The sequence below is a fragment of the Pelmatolapia mariae genome, linkage group LG16_19 (assembly GCF_036321145.2).
Source record: "Pelmatolapia mariae isolate MD_Pm_ZW linkage group LG16_19, Pm_UMD_F_2, whole genome shotgun sequence".
NCBI lineage: Eukaryota > Metazoa > Chordata > Actinopteri > Cichliformes > Cichlidae > Pelmatolapia > Pelmatolapia mariae.
The window spans coordinates 38,790,915-38,810,249 of NC_086241.1; the positions used below are offsets into that span (position 1 = coordinate 38,790,915).

Below are 19,335 nucleotides of genomic sequence, written 5' to 3' on the forward strand. Positions count from 1 at the left end.
AGATCAATGGGACATAAACGGCACTGTTTGTGTGTGCGAGAGGCTGATGTGTAATTGTAGAGGTGGTTGAATTTATCCCTGGAATTATCTTAACTGAGACGCTCACACTCAAGAACAAACGTGTTTACATACACATACATACTAATATTATACACACATGTATGTGCTGCATGTGCTGTTCTGGTAGAAGAGGATCTTACTGAGCAAGAGGTGCCTGAGTTGTAGTATTATATAAATATTAGAAACACCAAACCAACAGGATTCATGGGCGTGTTTGACATTTTTCTCAAGCGCTTTTATCCATTTTAAGAATCTTATTTTTTGGACAAAGATTAGGGTCCTTTGATAATATTAAAATAATAAAATGACCCCTCCCCCATCACTCACATGTTGGTTGTTTTTTTTGCTGCCTGCAGCCAACAATGAAGGTAAAAAGGCATCGAGAAAAAATCTGAGAAAGAAAAGACCGGCAGCTACAGAGTACATATGCTGTGTGGTTCTTTATGCATGAGCCAAAACATCTGGATTCTTATGTATTTATATGTTACTGTCTCCTATTTCTGTCTTTCACCTTAAACTTGGATTACAGGTTATAAACCTTGTCCCATAAAAACTGTAGCTACTTACAGCTGCTCCTTTTCACTGATTTGTTTGATGTTTTTGAGGGATTTTTTAAATAAAACTATTTTGTACATTAAGTCACTTTAAATATGAGTATTTACTAGTCTGGACTTTAATATTCCAGAGCTGTTATAATAATGATATTATTCAAATATTCTTCCATGCTCTATCAGACGTTCTGTTTTTGTTCACAGCTCAGGTTGGTTTGATTTACCTTCATGCAGAAACATTTGTCATTGACCATCGCCGTGGCAGCAGAGACTGAAGTGTGATTGGCTCTGCTCATCGAAGGAAATAAAACAAATTATTAGTATTTTTTTTTTAATTAAAATTTTCGGGGGGAGGGGGGGGGGATATTTGCTACAGGTTTTATAGGCAGAGTAATAAATAATGAACACGACTGCAATATTTGTGCATTTACACGAGCCTGAAAATAGTGAACGCCAGGTTCAGTTTGGGGGCCTAGGATGAGCTCGTTTACCCCCAGACTGGTTAATCCGATCTCAGATCTGATTGGTGGATTCTTCTCTCCCTACCAGTCACCATCTAAACCCACTCCATGAACGATCCCAGCATGTCGCCGCTGACAGCTCACTCAGGTTATCAGTCTGATCGTTATTCTTAATCATTTGCATTTATATGAAAATAAATAGTTTTTTTCCCAACACATTCCACCACTTGTTCACCTGCCGACAGGTGACGCCTCTGCCAGTTATTGATTACCATGTGATTCACTGACTGGGTAACAGGTTTCTGTGCTGTGAGTCCATTTTTGGAGAATCCAGAAGCGTCGGAGCACGAGGACAGGTCAGCCTTATTGCTCATTTTTATGCACATATTTAAATCACCTGTGACTTTTTGAATTTGTCACAAAACAAAAAGTCGTTCTTTTGCTTTTTCCTTTCTTTAGTGGCACCAAGCCAACACGTGGAGAACGCTGACTCTGTGTCCATGTTCCCAACACACACTGCACATCCTCCTCACACAGAGTACAGCGGCAGCTGTTTTTCATCTTAATGAATTTCTGAACTTGTTCGTTTCCCTCTCTCTGCCTCGTGGTGAAAGATGGAGAGCGACGGCATCGGCTGCCAAAGCAAATGATGTGTCAGGAGGGAGAGAGGACAAAACGCAGTGATAAAAAGAAAAGCTTTCCCTCCCTCACACTCTCTCTCTCTTACACACACACACACACACACACACACACACACACACACACACACACACACACACACACACACACACACACACAGGCAGCAGAAAATGATGGTGGGTGGAGGGATGGGGGGGGTTCCTAACTTGACTTGTACAGGAGTCATCTCTGGTGCTCTCACTGCTCTCGGGTCCACAGCCACCTCTCCAAATATCACACACACTCTGAGCACGCTGTTCTTCTTCTCAGCGCCTTTAATTAAGCTGCACAAATATAAATAAATACATATGTACTTGTGTGTATTTTTAACATGTATTCCTGAGCTTTGAGGGGTTAAACCTCACCCCCACATTTTCCTTTCAGCATGTTTCCTGCAATAAAGAATAAATTATTTAAAATAACACGACCTTTTATCTCACACCCTTTGAAGGCAGCAAATTAAAAATGTAAATTGGGAACTAATTAATATGCAAATGTATTCATTCGCTGTTAACAATTAGCAATTAAAGCTGCAGTGTCTAGAAAGAGCACAGACAAAATTAGTAACTTCATTTATCATTTAAAAAAACCCAGAGATCTAAAAACGTACATAAAATTCTAATTGACTTTCACAGTATTTCCCTGGGTTGTTGCCTTTGTTCATGCACAGACGTTCTGAAATACATGATAGCGTGCAATTAGTGACTTAATTAATGCCATTTTGTGTAAAATATACTGTCCTGTTAAATGGCTGATGTCAAAAATAATGTACACATCGGAGGGCGAGTGTGTGTGTGTGTGACACGTCAGTGCTCAGCGCTCTGATCTGTGCCGTTTGGTGTTTTGTTCATTTAACTCTCAGCTGAATTTTCAGGCTCACTTTGTTTCACACGACGTGACGACATCGGCTCGCTGCCGTCTTCTTTGCATCTTGGAAAAAACAGTGGGGCGCAGATGGATTTCAGACGAGGGGATGGGTCAGATAAAAAGTGGACAGTTGGAAAATATTTGTGAATCCTGAAAATGTGTCGGAAGAAAGCCTTTATCGAGGGATTCTGGGAGCTGGGGAAACCTGAACCTATTGATTTGATTTAGTGACATTTTGCTGTTAAATGAAACATAAATCTACAAAACACACACACACACACACACACACACACACACAAAGAGACTTGGCCATAGAGATGTGGGCTGAAAACAAGAAACTAGATATGTAAATATATATAAACTTGTGCAGATATGTGACACACCAGGAGTGAAACACTGACTGTGACCTGGAGAAACGACCAAAGGTGTGTTTATCTTCATGTATATTCCCTCTGTGCTTGAAACCCTGACACTGTGTCAGTGGGCAGAAAGACGAGACTCCAGGTACAAAAACCAAAATGTCCTTCACTTGTTCAGCAGACAGGGTCATCATCAAACATTACTTATGCATAATTTATGCTATGATAATCGTGTCTATCTGCATACATATTTACAGCATACGAGAGGCTTTTTTTCAGCCATCACTCCCATACAGTGCTCCAAAGTCCCCACTGCATGTCACGGATGTTTTTTACTATATATTTACTGTACTGTACTGCTGAGTGACATGTCTTCTAGCTTGTCAAATACATTTCATTGCAATGTTGACCCTGTGCTAACTTCCATATGACAAGTAAAAACAGTGAAACTGGGATGTGGATGATGCTGTGCATCAGCTGAATGCTGACTGGTTGACAAGTGGGCGGGAACGTGGAAGGAAGCCGGGTGGAGTTCACCGAGAGTGAAACGTAAAGTGGACACTTGTTGTTTTTAACACTGGCAGCAGCACCAGTGTGGCCCACAGAGCGGCTGGACCACACACACACACACACTGCCTTCTTCAGGAGGATGAAGTCCACACACAGCCAGTGGACTGACAGCAGTCACACACACACACACACACACACGCTGAACCCACCCCTCTCTGCTCATGCAGCTTTGTTGGACACACTAAAGGCCGTGACAGTGAGCGCTGGGCATCTCCTTCATTTGGTTTGGATGAAATATGTGAAGAAAGCAAAGAGGAGAATATTGCACTGATTGGGTTTCAACATTAAAACCAAAGCCTCTCGATGAGTCGATCACTGATGTAAGGCGCACACAGATTACGTTTTAAAACGTGGTCATTTCAGTGAGGAGCCCCCCCCCCTCCAAAAGCACTCATATTACATGTGCAGCCACCCGAGCGTGCAAATTCAATTCACCCTAATAGGCCACTACCAACAGTGCATCACACGTGCCATTCAGTTTAACTGCAACTGCTCCCAATTCAATTAGCTGCAGAGAAAGTAAAATAGACTGTTTAGCACGCAGACACGCGTGTATCCTACTCCACGTTCCCACGCAGCGTTAGAGCCAAACTACAGTGGGACGTGAAATAAAGTCGGGGTGTGTCAGGCTGCGTGAGTGACAGACCTGTGTTAGCAGCAGCGTTTTTCCACCGTGGCCGCGGCTCGACAGCGTTTCAAGTGTAGCGCTAAGTGCCCCGTTATCGCCGCCTCGGCCCGTAATGAGAGCAGCGACATATGTCCGGCCCCCCTCCCGATAAGCCCGCGCGCTCAGACGCCCCCTCCCCAAACCCCCCTCGCTTTTATTTTGCACGTGAAACCTGCGAACTACCGCCCAGCAAAATACTGTGGCACTTACTTAGTGACATTTACCTTGCTGCCGTCTACTCCACACACACGGGGGGGGGGGGGGGGTGCAATAACAATCAGCGTGCATTTAATTTAAGAGAAGAAAAAAAATCCTCACTTAGAATGACACAGGCACTGAGAGATATAGCTGTGTGTGCGTGTGTGTGTGTGCGTGGCGTGGCGTGTGTGAGGAGCTATAACAGTTGTGCCGGCAGACTTCCGCAGTGCAGCATTAATGCTAATCAAAAGAGCTGAGAAAGCAGCGGTGGTCTGTAAAAACAGATTTTCCCTTGTCTTTTCATTTCTGGAGGGATTCGCTCTTCTCCCCCACTCCTCACCCCCTCCTCCCTCCTTCCTCACAGGGATTTATCCTGGGAAAATAACATTTCTGGGAATTGAATCTGACCCTGAATTTAGGAGAGGCACGCTGTCATGTCATCTTTTTTTCTTTAACTATGGGATAAATAATGAAAGTTAAGTTGGAGTAATTGATTTCTCTTCAGTCCACTCAACTGAATAATCTGCAAGGGAAACAACCACTAAGCTATTCATTAGAAGATTTGCCAACATGCAACTAATTTCAAGCTTACTCTCCAAACATGCTGAAAAGAATACAAACTGTTCTGTTAAAGCTCGCTTAATCTAGAATCCCTTTGTGTTTACGTGGTTGGAAAATACGTCCCTTTGAGCCTGGAAGTGGCAGAAAAAAACTTTTCTCTGGAAACTGGAAGAAATAAGAAGAGTTTGAAAGGAAGAATACCAGGACAACGTGTTTAACAGTTCTGGGGGAATAATTATTGTGACTTCATGAAGTGAATGAAAACTGCTGATTGTTCTGAAATGAATGATGTGATCAAAGGTAATGATTTAATAAAGCGTTAGTCTGGAATTTACAAAAAATGAATCAATATTTACACGAAGAACTAAGAAAAGGTAAATAAACAAGAAAAAGTGGAGTTTTCTTTAAACCTGTGACATCCTTTCATTCTGACTGATGCTGGACAGCTGAGTGAGGACACAGGGCTGAATCATCACGTTAGCCTGACTGTTATCAAGACGCAGGAGTAACCTGAAGCAGACGCTGCACAGATACAGACTAATAAATAAATACATATCATTGGACTGAAACTGAAAAAGCTCCAGCAGAGACACAGCTTCAAGGTCCGGCTCAGACGCTCCAGCTGTGGTTCTCCGAGTCTGCTGTATCCAAGAGATCCAGCACCTGAGAGACGTCAGCTGTGGTCTTAGATCGTCCAAGCAGCTGCGCCCCTAACTGCAGTGAGTCAGGAAAAATGTTTTTACTATAAAGAATATTAAGTAGATTACTTAATTACTTGTAATTCTGTACACTACTTGTTACATTACTTTGGGGTTGCACTGCAAAATGACCTAAATCACATGACTAGTTAACATTATAAACCTTAGGCTACTGCTCCATGCATCCACTCAAAGCTCTATCCCATGAGTGTTTTTAGACCTCCTCCTGCACGCAAACAACCCAAATGTACAGGAGCACACTTTAACTGTCACGTCTTATATTACTACATTGCTGAAAAATGTGATTACGTTACTTTGGAATGCATTACAAGCAGCACTGGTCTAGAGTTCATACAATCAGTAGATGACCTGCTCTACTGCCGGAGCTACAGCACCACCACCGTCTATAGCTAATCAATGAATTCATGCACCGACTGCATTGGTTCCTGAGGTCTTGTTCTACTTTAAATCATTGCAGTGGATCCACAGTCAGGACCGCCTTCCTAATTACACTGAGTGAATGACATATCCGACACTTGAGTTTGTACAGTGAAATCTGACAGTTTATTCTTGTTTACCACTCCGACAGCAGTACTGTTTTATCCACTTAGAGCATTTCAAAGGAGCACGCAGGCCCCGAGGGTGCAATAAAAAAGGCTTTAAATAGTCTTCAGCGCTGGTCCTCGGGGGAATCGCCTCTCGACTTAAAAGACCTAATTTAATAAATTTGCTCTTTAGGCATTTGTCCTTTCCATTTGCATCGTCTGATTATGGATTCGTTCGCACGCAGCCTTTTTGGTCTAAATATTGCCCCTCTTAGCTAATGCTTAGCCATACATATTTTATTATTTGAGGAGGACCACCTACATTCGTTTCTATTGTAACCCGCTTCATTAGCACCTCAGAGATAATACGGCGGCTGTATGCTTAACGTAAGTGCTACTAAGTCTCTAATTTTCCACAAATAATTCCCCTTGATCTCGAGTGAAATTTGTGCCGGGGGGCTGGGTGGGTGGAGAGCAGCGTGCTTTAACATGGCTTGGTCCAAGTAAAGTGAGTATGTACATAAAATGAATTATAAATGGCGCACTGTGTTTCAAGTGTGGCTGAGACAGAAAGTGAGACTTTATCTTACTGAAGGCAGAGAGAAGTGTCGCTAAGAACGGAAACACTTTTAATGCCTGCGTGAGCGACTGTGATGTGTGTGCACGATGATGTGCATGGAATTCAAATACAGATGTTTTTGCTTCTTTAATATTTAGTTTAGTCGCAGGCAGTCAGAATGAGATGTATTCAAAAATCATAATGGCAACAAGATTAACCAACTGAGTCAGTGTGAACGTCTTTACTGCAGACTGCTCTCACACACAGCACCGAGCTTCTGACCAAACGCTTCCTAACAAGTGTTACAAGAGTGAGGAGCACACAGCTGTGTCACATCACCTGACCACGTAGTTATTAAAAACTGCGGCTGACACACAAATAAAAGCTCTGAACACTGAGCGTTACCGTACAGTGGGTCCAGAATGCTGCATTAGCTCTGCTGCTAGCAATCGCTGCTGCCCGATGCCGACTTGACACAGAGGTAAATGTAATAGGCTGCTTACATGTATTGGCCCAGTGTCGTCATCACCTGACCTGTGTCTGATCCAGGATTGGATATTTGAGTCACAGCAGGGAGAAGTTATTTTTCTTAAATACTAGCAGCAGCCAGTGCTAGTGATTTTCACAAATCTGACCTCCGACCTTGAGTTCAGACTCAGAACTCAAACTCACTTTCAGTAGCTGCATCTGTGGAGTGGATTTTGAAAGTAGCCTAATTCTCGAGTTCTTGGATTTTGAAAAACCTTGACCCCTGACCTTGAAGACAAGGTGACTGACATTTGAACTTCTCCCAGACTTTTGCACATGTGGTGTTCATTTGAAAATCCCAGATGAGCGACCTCTGACCTTTTAGTCACTGAGATTTGAACGATGTCAGTTTTTAAATCTATGTTATCACAAACTTGGGTTAGCATGCGGCGCACCTGCCAAACCCAGCAGATTAGTAAACACTGCTTTCTATATTCATTTAGAGCCTCTTTGATGATCTGAACCACTCAGTCTGACACTACAGCTGCTGCTGCTCCACACTAATGTTAGTGGCATCTAATTTGATTATATCAGATTTGGACTTGGTGGAGTGCTTAACATGTCTTGATGCATTCTCAATCATCCAGGAAAGTAAATCTCCAAAAGTTGATTCTGTTCATCTGGACGTAGCGTTTTGTGGGAGAAACGTTTCGTCACTCATCCAAGTGACTTCTTCAGTCTCAGCTGACTGCAGGTTTCAACCTTATAAAGAGTACATTTGCATAATGACTGAAACCAGCCCACTGAAGGAACAATGGGCTGTGAGGTCAGTTCCTTAATCATAATTATGCAAATTCCCATGACCATTGATCAACAATCACTGACCAAAACCCACTGATCAAAGACCACTGATCAATGGCCATGAGTACCATTCACAGAGAGTTGGGGAATGGCTGCAATCACAGCATTGTAAGATGGCGAAAGATGTACCCTTAGGCCCCCTCCTCGATTCAGAGATGGTCTTTCCCTTTTCACGTAAAGGGCCTCCTTGACTCGGCACTCAAACCAGTGTTCCTCCCTGTCCAGGATGTGTACATCCTCATCATTGAAAGAGTGTCCACTGGCCTGTAGGTGTAAATAGACTGCAGAGTCCTGGCCTGACGAGGTAGCTCTTCTGTGTTGTGCCATCCGCTTCGCTAGAGGTTGTTAAGCACTCCTTTTGGAGAGGAGTGCTTAACATCTTCATCTTGTAGAAAGATGCACTCTCACACCTTTAATGAATGACAGACATTATTCCAACAGGTGTCATCTTCACTGAGAAAGAATATGTATTTCCTTATTGGAGATCATTTCGTCCTAAGTATGGCCCACTCCTCAAACCGTCCCCTTCTTGCTGTGAGTCTGTCCAATCCTAACCTGAGTTTGTTTCCCAGCCGGTCGGTCATCTCGGTGCAAACTCCTCAGACTTCCCCCAAATGAAGTCTTTTCCTTTGCTCCTTACTCACCTGGGAACCGTGCTGCTTCCATTGTCACTAAACATATTTGGGCTTGTGTTGCCATCCCTCCCAAGCAGGTCAGATCTGTGACGACGGTAACAGTTGAAAAAATAACTTTTAGAGACTTTTTTTATTATTTGCATCAAATATCTGCTCTTGGTGCTGGAACAGCCTATCCTGGACAAATTGACATTCTTTTGAAATCTATGCCATGTGTAGATCATCTTCCCTGTAGGATGATTTATTTTTAATAATTTAGAGATATGTTCAAAACATCTGCCAGACACAGCAGGAGGCTGAAGCTCTGGCACCCGGTCTGGAAGCTCCTGGATCAGGAGTGTTTACTTTTTCCTTCTGACTGATGTTTTTTTATTTCAATTATAGGAATTATTGTAAAAGAGGCCAATTTTATGTATTATATCTTTGAATACATAACCTTTATCAGTAGCAGTGTTTCAAAGAGGATTACACTGGTGGGATGTGCTGATGTTTTCCACGCTACTGTATTCCTGATAAGAGAGAGCGACTACAGGCTGATGTCAGCGTGGAAGTTAGTACCATGTGTACACTGCTGCTAAATGTGCGTGTTGTTGTCATTGTGTACTCGCACAGCACCCACAGGAACACAGGAGGCTGTCAGGGGCCTGTCCTGTCGCACAGTTTAGGGTTACAGTAACAACATCGTCAACACAAAACTGCTCTGTTTGAACTGTTGTTCACAACACGATGAAACAAACACTCCCTGCTGTCATGACACGGTGCATGCAACCAGTGTGTGACAGCAAGCACACAGTCTCCACTGTCCAACCAAATCTCACAGTTCACTGGTGTTTCAAACGACCTCATTTCACAAAGGCGTTTATGGGTTAAGCAGCTTTTCTCACAACAACAGGATCAAGTCGATTTTTTTCTAAATGTCAGCACCGAGTCACTGTCCAGTAAGAGTTTAAAGTTGGGTCAATGCTTATTATATCCCTGCTGAATTTATCTGTTAGCGCACAACAAATAAACAGTCTCTAAATTTTATGGCAGTTGGATTTTAATGGATCGATATCAACAAAAATCCAAAATAAAAACACTTTACGTTTGTTTCTGTAAAATCCCTCCTGAGAGGTTCGTGTGCAAATCTGTTGCCAACTACAAGGAAAGTCTTACAGCTGTGCATGTAAGGGTTTCTCCACCAAGTACTCACTCATACTTTGCTAGGGGACTAAATATTTACTTCATGTAATGACATGCAAATCCCATTTCTATAATTCTAACTGTTATGTAAAGTGTTTTTGGTTGATATTCTCTCTCCATCCACTAAAATGAAACTAGAAATGACAGACTGTTCCCCCCACTGTGTGCTTCTAAGATGCCAGAGGTGCACTGTGGACCCGTCTATAACAGGCAAACTGCTTTTTCAAGAGTTTCTGAAATAAAAGAGAGGTTAGAGAGCGGTCTATGATTAGCCAAGACAGCAGGATCAAGTCATGGTTTAATTATTGCCACCTTAAAAACCTCTGGGATGGGATTTCTATCACTCGCAGAACCATCACTGTTAGAATGACTGTTGGTAGTACATGTACTACTGTCAATGTCTTTTCCTTCGGTATTAACTTAGACACGGTGCCGTACACTCTTTCCACCTGTGCATGTTTTGTTTACAGGTGTTAATTACTTGCATTCATACTAGCTTGAGCGCTGCCTAGCTTCTAACCTGCTCTTAGCCTCCTGTTTAGAGTGGAGATGCTGTTAGTGCTGTGTCGCAATAAGCCTGATTGAGGTTGATGGAACCAAATCATTTCAATTAAGCGCAGGACTTCAGTATGTGTGTGCACAGACTGAGTTGCAGAGAGCATGGATACGATGCTCTGACATCATACCTGAGAGTGCCTTTGTTTGGATGAAATGGCTGTGACAGCGTCTGAGGCTTGAACTGTACCAGGTCACAGTTGATATTGATCCTTTCTGCAGAGCCGTAATATCATTGCATGCTACGCTTATTTTATCAGCAGAACTGCTGATGTTGCATAGAAGAACAAGGTTACACACGCTGCTTTTAAAGCAATCTTTCACTTTGTTGGTTTAAGATACGCGGCTCTGTGGCCGAGCTTTGAATTCAAATGTTTTCTAATGTTGTTCAGGTTCATGTACAAATATGTTCATACTGAAGAGATGCAGGAACTGCACTTGTTTCTGAAAACTACTCATTTTGTTTAATGCAGCCAACAGTTTTAACACACATCACAACATGTCACTCACAGAGTTCACTGTGAGGATCGTAAAGGAAAGAAATCACTGTAAATATGACTTCCCCCTGGGCGGCTGACAACATAAACACATACAGGATGTACGGGGATTCTAACTATCACATCACTCTGGACCAAAATAAGGACAAACTCTCACCTTTGCAACGTTTAGGAAATGATCACATTGTAGTTTACCTCTGAATATTTCCACGACATACATACGACCTGTCTTCTCACTTTTACACTTCACACCTGCCTTCTGTGAAGTTTACTGATAAATGTGTGACTGCACCACCAGCTTCTTAAAGAACATTCAAAAAGACAAAAACAAATTGAATGTATATAAAATACAACACTATTCCCTTTAAAGTAAATATTGCACAGAGGTTTGCACTGAGTGCTGGTTGTATTTTTTTTTACATGTAATCTCTAAATATATATCTCCTAGCAACCTGGTAGAAGTCTGCATACACGTAGATTTCCAACCATTCTTAGTAACCTGGAAGAATAAAACTCATTTGAGTGCAATTTAATTAAAACCTCCAGAAGAGCTAAAATTTGATTTCTGTCAAACTGCTGTTAAACAAACTGATTTTGAAATCTGGGACAAAAATCTTTGCGTAACCAAACGACAGTAATTCATTTAAATGTGTCGACTGGTTTTCTGGCTCTCATTCACACATGATATACTGAGTCGATATTGAAATCAGTTTTTGATTTCTCAAGTCAGTATGATGTTGTTCATTAGTGTATAAGGCCACTCGTTAATGAGAAAATAATTCCATCTTTGGTTGATCCTGGGCCTCCAACACAAGTATATTACAGGGCACGCTGGCTTCACTGACACTTTAGAGCACCGGTCCCCAACCCCCGGGCCTCGGACCGGTACCGGTCCGTGAGTCGTTTGGTACCGGGCCGCGAGAGTTGAGGCTCAGGTGTGAAATGTATGGTTTTCAGGGTTTTTATCGGTTTTCAGCATTATTTTGTTATCGTTTTTATCGTTAACTCGGTTTTCCTGGGTCTTTTCACGTGTGTTATGAATAAATCTTATTTTTTCTGTACCAGTACTAGTTTTATTTTGTTGTATTTATCCGCGACACCTTAAAAGCCGGTTCGTAAAAATATTGTCAGGCATAAACCGGTCCATGGCGCAAAAAAGGTTGGGGACCGCTGCTTTAGAGTGTCTGCAGGGCTTGACCAGGAGCTGGGGTGTCAAAGATAAGATAAGATAAGATAAGATAAACCTTTATTAGTCCCACATGTGAGGAATTTGTTTGGTCACGGCAGAAAGTGGGCAGTTAAAGTTAAGAGCAGCAAAAATCAAGAAAAACAATAGAATAGAATAAAACAGACAGACAGTCCTCTGCTAGATTCAAAGATGAAAACAGACACACAAGAGTGTAACAACAGAACCAACAAAGACACGTGTCTGCTGCATTTGACTGAATCCATCAGGAGCTGACGTGAGGCTGCATACCTGGAGCTGCTGCAGGATGCGCTCCCTGGGATGCACCTGATGTCTGCTGCAGCTGTCCTGATAGGCCAGCGACACCTCTGTGAAGGTGAGTCTGCTGTCAGCTGAAACAGGAGAATCTGCTCATTCACTGCTTTAATGTCTCTGCATTCAGTGAGCAAAAGCAACCATTCAAAAGTACTTAAGGTAAGTGTGTGTGTGTGTGTGTGTGTGTGTGTGTGTCCAGCTGACGTGAGAGACAACACATCCTGTTGATGACTTAAAGACAACATTTGGTTCTTCACTGAGGTCTGAGTGTGCACAGGTAATCCCCGTGGAAACCCCTAATCTGGATGCACCAAGTATAGGTCAGTCAAAACTACTGCATGGAGTCCAGGGGAAATATGGAGGAACATAAACACAGAAAGTCCCCATTAAAATGGGTTAAAAATAATGATAAATAAAGGGAAAAACAGGTATTACTAATGCTTTTCTTCACGGGAGCAAACAGAGGCATGTAGGAAAATATTCAAATATTATTTTCCTGCAAAATCCCTCTGTCATGACCCTGTGCCTCCTCGGCGGTCCCTGTATGGCTACAAGTATGTTGCGTCTCTCTCTCTCCCCTCCTGTGCACTGCGCTCTACGGGGCGGAGTCATGACGACTCCAGCCCCTGGCTCAAACACCTGCGACTCATCAGCTCATCACCACGCTCACTTAAGGCGGCGGCTGAGAAAGCTTCTTCGCTGGATTATTGAGTAACACTCGTCAGTGTCACTGCAAATCAAGCCTTCGTCTCGAGTTTCTTTTGTGCTGCGACTTACCTGTTCTTCTCTCTGTGCCAGATTCTCGCCGGCCTGGGACCACCACTGGGTGAGCTAGCCGGAGTCTAAGCCAACCTGAGCCGCTGCAAGGATCTTGTACATAGCCCCTTTCCCTTCCGTGCCTGTGTTCTCCGGAGACCCTCTTCCTGTGCCCCCTCCTCCTCACCTGTATATATTCGCACCTGGTGTCTGTATTGTGGAAATAAATTGTGAACTCAAGTGACGGTCTGCCTCCGAGTCTCTCCAGAGCCTGACAGAATAATCCAGCCATCGTTATGGACTCGGCAGACCCAGCCTCGGCCGCGACAGCCCCCATGTCCCTGGAGGAGCTTCTGCACCGACACGAACAAATGCTAGTAAGGCTTAGTGGAGAAGTGGCGTCGCTGACTCAGGCTTTCGCCCAGCGGATTCCTCTGGCCGACAACCCGCTTCCTGCAGCCCCTCCCCAGGTAACACACGCTCCTGCCGTCACTACTGCAGCCACTGCTACTCCGGCTGCTAGCGCGTTAGCTCCAGTAGCTTCCGCGGTGTCGCTGGATAAGCTTTTGCCTTCACCTGAGGCCTTTTCTGGGGAGATGGGAAAATGTGCGGGATTTCTGTTGCAGTGTTCCATGCAGTTCCAACTATTACCGCATGTGTTTGTTACTGACGGAGTTAAGATTGCTTACATCACCCAGCTACTACGAGATCGGGCCCTGGCCTGGGCCCAGGCCCAGCTGCAGGCTTGCCCCGGAATGTCTTACGATGACTTCCTGTCTCGTTTCAAGTCGGTGTTTGACAAAGGCTCGAGTACGGAGGCTGCCGGCTATCGTTTAATTAATCTGAAGCAAGGTAAGCGAAGCATGGCTGACTTTTCTGTTGATTTCTGGACCCTGGCGGCACAGACCAAGTGGGGACCTGAGGCTCTGAAGACCACTCTGTTAAATAATATCCGCGAAGAACTCAAGGATGAGATAATGTTGCGTGAGCTACCTGCTTCTCTCAACGCTTTAATGTCCCTGTGTATTCAGGTGGATGATCGCCTGCGGGCGCGCCAGAGCTCACGAAGACAGCCGTTTCGCGAGCCGCTGGCTTCTCGGGACCCCCAGCCCGACGCACGGGAGGCTAGAGCCTCCGGAACCGAGGAGGAGGTGCCCATGCAGCTGGGACGCTCTCGACTCACTCCTGCGGAACGTCAACGCCGGTTCTCCGCGGGTGAGTGTTTGTATTGCGGCCGCAAGGGGCATTACATCTCTGCCTGCCCGGCGCTGGCAAAAGGAGGCGCCCGCCAGTAATGGAGGGGGTACTGGTGGGCGACCTGTCCGGCAACAAACCTCTTCCCCGTCTCTTGCTGTCTGCGAAACTCACCCTCCGGTCGATGTCCCATTCCCTCTCTGTGTTAATTGACTCCGGTGCCGAACAGAATTTCATTGATGCGTCGCTGGTCTCCAAGTTCTGCATTGACACACGGCCACTGCCTCATCCTCTACGCGTGTCCGCCCTGTCCGGCCACCGGCTGCCAGACATCACACACATCACCTTACCTGTCACACTCACTCTGTCCGGTAACCACGTTGAGAACATTTGCTTCTGTGTGTTTAGAGCACCTGTGACCCCGCTCATACTAGGTTATCCTTGGCTTTCACTACACAACCCCCACATTGACTGGAAGAAGGAGCAAATCATGGGGTGGAGTACAGACTGCCACATGACCTGCCTGCGGGCCGCCTCGCCGTCTGTCCCTCCTTCCATCCCCGTGAGATCTTCAAAGGCGCCAGAGTTATCTGCAGTTCCTTCCGTCTATCATGACCTCGCAGCCGTTTTTAGTAAGGATCAGGCGGGCTCGCTTCCACCACACCGGCCCTATGACTGCGCCATCGATCTTCTCCCTGGGGCTCCCCTGCCCTCTGGCCGTCTCTACAGCCTCACACAGCCCGAAAGGGAAACCATGGAAAGATACATCAATGACTCTCTGGCAGCTGGGATAATCCGCCCGTCGTCTTCTCCAGTGGGGGCGGGTTTCTTCTTTGTTGACAAGAAAGACAAAACACTCCGGCCGTGTATTGATTACCGCGGCCTCAACAAGATCACAGTGAAAAACAAATACCCTCTTCCCCTCCTGAACTCTGCGTTCGAACTGCTCCAGGGGGCCACAGTGTTCAGCAAACTAGACCTGCGAAACGCATACCACCTGGTGAGAATCCGTGAAGGAGATGAGTGGAAGACCGCCTTCAACACACATATCGGACACTTTGAGTATCTCGTCATGCCCTTTGGCTTAACCAACGCGCCCGCGGTCTTCCAGGCTCTAGTTAACGATGTTTTGAGGGATTTTATTAATCGATGTGCTTTTGTTTACCTTGATGATATTCTCATTTTTTCTAAGTCTCAGGCTGAGCACGAGAGTCACGTGAGGAGGGTCCTGCAGCGCCTCCTGGAGAACCGACTGTTTGTTAAGGCAGAGAAATGTGAATTTCATGTGGACACGGTGGCCTTCCTTGGCTATATCATCTCTCGTGGGGATCTCGAACCTGACCCTGAAAAGGTCCGGGCTGTGGTGGACTGGCCCCAACCACCGAACCGCCAGCAACTCCAACGGTTCCTAGGATTCGCCAACTTCTACCGACGCTTCATAAAGGACTACAGTAAGATCGCTTCACCTCTCACAAAACTTACCTCTCCCAAAGTTCCTTTTCAGTGGGATCCCTCGGCCCAGGAGGCCTTTTCCCTGCTAAAGGAGAGGTTCGCTACCGCCCCCATCCTCCGTCAACCCGACCTCAGGCAACCGTTCGTGGTGGAGGTAGATGCTTCAGACACTGGAGTGGGAGCTGTTCTGTCACAACGATTCCAAGGTACACTCCATCCCTGTGCGTTCTTCTCTCATCGTCTCTCACCTGCAGAACAGAACTACGGCATCGGTGATCGGGAGTTGCTGGCGGTCAAACTGGCTCTGGAGGAGTGGAGGCACTGGCTCGAAGGTGCAGAACACCCGTTCATCGTGTGGACCGACCACAAGAACCTTGAGTACATCCGGTCCGCCAAACGCTTAAACTCCCGGCAAGCCAGGTGGGCCCTCTTCTTCACAAGATTCAATTTTTCCATCACCTACAGGCCTGGGTCCCGCAACGTGAAGCCCGATGCACTCTCCCGTCAGTTCTCCAGTACGGAGGGGGACCCTGATCCTGAACCGATTCTACCAGCTACCTGTGTTATTGGAGCAGTCACGTGGGAGATCGAAGCTCTCGTGCGAGAGGCCCAGGAAACTGATCCCGACCCGGGCACGGGGCCCCCTGGTCGGTTGTTCGTCCCTGCGGCCGTCCGCGCCCAAGTGCTGCACTGGGGTCACACTGCCCGGTTCACTTGTCATCCCGGAGCCCGCCGCACCATCACCTTCCTCCGGCGATTCTTCTGGTGGCCCTCCTTGGACAAGGACGCCAGGGAGTACGTTGGAGCATGTGCCACATGCGCCCGGAACAAACGTTCCAGCCAACCACCCGCCGGGCTTCTCCAACCGCTCCCCTCGCCAGGGCGGCCTTGGTCCCACATAGCCCTGGACTTCATTACGGGGCTTCCACCGTCATCAGGTAACACCACCATCCTAACTGTCGTTGATCGTTTTTCTAAGGCAGCTCATTTCATCGCCCTCCCGAAGCTTCCTACGGCCCTGGAGACCGCCCGGCTGCTCACCACCCACGTCTTCCGGCTTCACGGCATCCCTATGGACATCGTCTCTGACCGCGGGCCCCAATTCACCTCTCGGGCTTGGAAGGACTTCTGCACACAGATCGGCGCCAAGGTCAGTCTCTCTTCGGGCTTCCACCCTCAGAGCAATGGACAGACTGAGCGTACCAACCAAGAGCTCGAAGCAGCACTCCGCTGTGTAGTCTCTCACAACCAGACCACTTGGAGCGAGCAACTGCCCTGGATCGAGTACGCCCACAACTGCCTGACCTCTTCTGCCACGGGACTATCGCCGTTCGAAGCTTCACTAGGCTACCAACCACCCCTGTTCCCAGCCGTGGAAGGTGAGCATACCGTACCTTCAGTACAACATCATTTCCGCAGGTGCCGCCGGGCCTGGCGGTCCACCCAAGCCGCTCTACTACGGACGGCGGAACGCAACAAGGTGCTCGCCGACCGCCGCCGGATCCCTGCACCGGCCTATACGGTTGGGCAGAAGGTATGGCTCTCCTCGCGCTTTGTTCCCATTCGTGCTGAGTCAAAGAAACTTTCCCCAGCATTCATCGGTCCATTCGAGATCGAGGCCCTAGTCAACCCTGTGTCAGTTCGTCTAAAGCTGCCTCGCAACATGCGTATCCACAATGTTTTTCATGTCTCCCAGGTCAAACCCGTGCTCTCCAGCCCATTGTGCCCTCCTTCCAGGCCCCCTCCGCCCGCCCGGCTCGTGGATGGGCAGGAAGTGTTTGACATCACCCGCGTCATGGACTCTCGGCGGCGGGGGAGGGGCGTTCAGTACCTGGTGGACTGGGAGGGCTACGGGCCGGAGGAACGTTCCTGGGTGCCCCGGTCGGCGGTTCTGGCTCCTGGTCTGCTCCGCGAGTTTCACCGGCGGCATCCGGGTAAGCCTGGTGGGTCGCCGAGAGGCTCCCGTTGAGGGGGGGGTACTGTCATGACCCTGTGCCTCCTCGGCGGTCCCTGTATGGCTACAAGTATGTTGCGTCTCTCTCTCTCCCCTCCTGTGCACTGCGCTCTACGGGGCGGAGTCATGACGACTCCAGCCCCTGGCTCAAACACCTGCGACTCATCAGCTCATCACCACGCTCACTTAAGGCGGCGGCTGAGAAAGCTTCTTCGCTGGATTATTGAGTAACACTCGTCAGTGTCACTGCAAATCAAGCCTTCGTCTCGAGTTTCTTTTGTGCTGCGACTTACCTGTTCTTCTCTCTGTGCCAGATTCTCGCCGGCCTGGGACCACCACTGGGTGAGCTAGCCGGAGTCTAAGCCAACCTGAGCCGCTGCAAGGATCTTGTACATAGCCCCTTTCCCTTCCGTGCCTGTGTTCTCCGGAGACCCTCTTCCTGTGCCCCCTCCTCCTCACCTGTATATATTCGCACCTGGTGTCTGTATTGTGGAAATAAATTGTGAACTCAAGTGACGGTCTGCCTCCGAGTCTCTCCAGAGCCTGACACCCTCAAATTATTTTTATAATACATGTTATAATCCCTAAAATGATTGTTATAAATAATACATTGAGTGGATTTTAGTTCAGCTTTTCTGCTGCATGTTTGATGCTTTTTCAAGGACAGAATAAGTGTAACTTGCTAACATGATGTAAGGTGCATCTTTTTAATAAATACGTTCAAATTGTTGATTCAAAATCTCAAATATAAATATAAAATATATAGAATTCTTTAATTTACTTCTTTTAGTGAAATCATGGATTGATCACGTCCTTTAGATGTTAAGATGCTAAAATAACATGTAGTGGACATTTTTAATGAGATGTTAAGAGCTTAAATCAGGTATAGAAGTGAAACTACACTTCCACCATCACTGAACGTCATCCATGACACTTAAACAGCAGCTTACCCAGTTTCTCAGCATTCCCATGCTCAGCAAAGCTGGACACTAGCTGTTCGTCCGGAGGGAAGCACACATGCTTTCCTCCTTTACTTCTCCTCTTTGATTTCATTCTGGGCTGTCCTGAGCTGTCATCTTTCTGCTCATCATCATCATCACTGCAGTTGGTCATCGCTTCGCTTTACTTTAGGACTGCAGCATGGAGCGCTCTATTGTAATAGAAGGCCAATGGTTAGTCAGGATGGGAACTCCAGCGCCGGTCACATTACATGCTATCCATGGAGCTGTGACAGCAGCTACTGAAGTACTTCTGGTAATATAAAAGAGTGAAGTAGTGACGATGTACCCTCGTGAATGTGAAACGTCTTCAGTCTGTGGCGACACTGAAGAACCAATATCTTATTCATGAGCTGTGCACTGTTACCCAATATGTTTGGATCAAATGACACACTGAAAACAGGTAAGGCTCTGCACATTTACATACTTATTCAGATTCATTTACAAAATTCAGGGTTGTTCTGGATAAGACAAACACAGGTAAGTTACCGAGGTAACCACGTTTGAT

The 19,335-nt window shown here is 46.3% G+C and overlaps 1 protein-coding gene across 1 annotated transcript in view; it reads right to left on the minus strand.

Annotated features, from left to right (window-relative positions):
- Positions 1-18,942, minus strand: part of si:dkey-288a3.2 (protein phosphatase 1 regulatory subunit 37) — an 80,361-nt gene extending 61,419 nt beyond the window's left edge. The window contains exons 1-2 of the mRNA XM_063497659.1: positions 18,780-18,942; positions 12,450-12,550 (exon numbers count right to left, since the gene is read on the minus strand). Coding sequence (XP_063353729.1) covers positions 12,450-12,550; positions 18,780-18,942 — 264 coding nt within the window. The remainder of the gene's footprint in view (positions 1-12,449; positions 12,551-18,779) is intronic.
- Between the last annotated feature and the right edge of the window lie 393 nt (positions 18,943-19,335).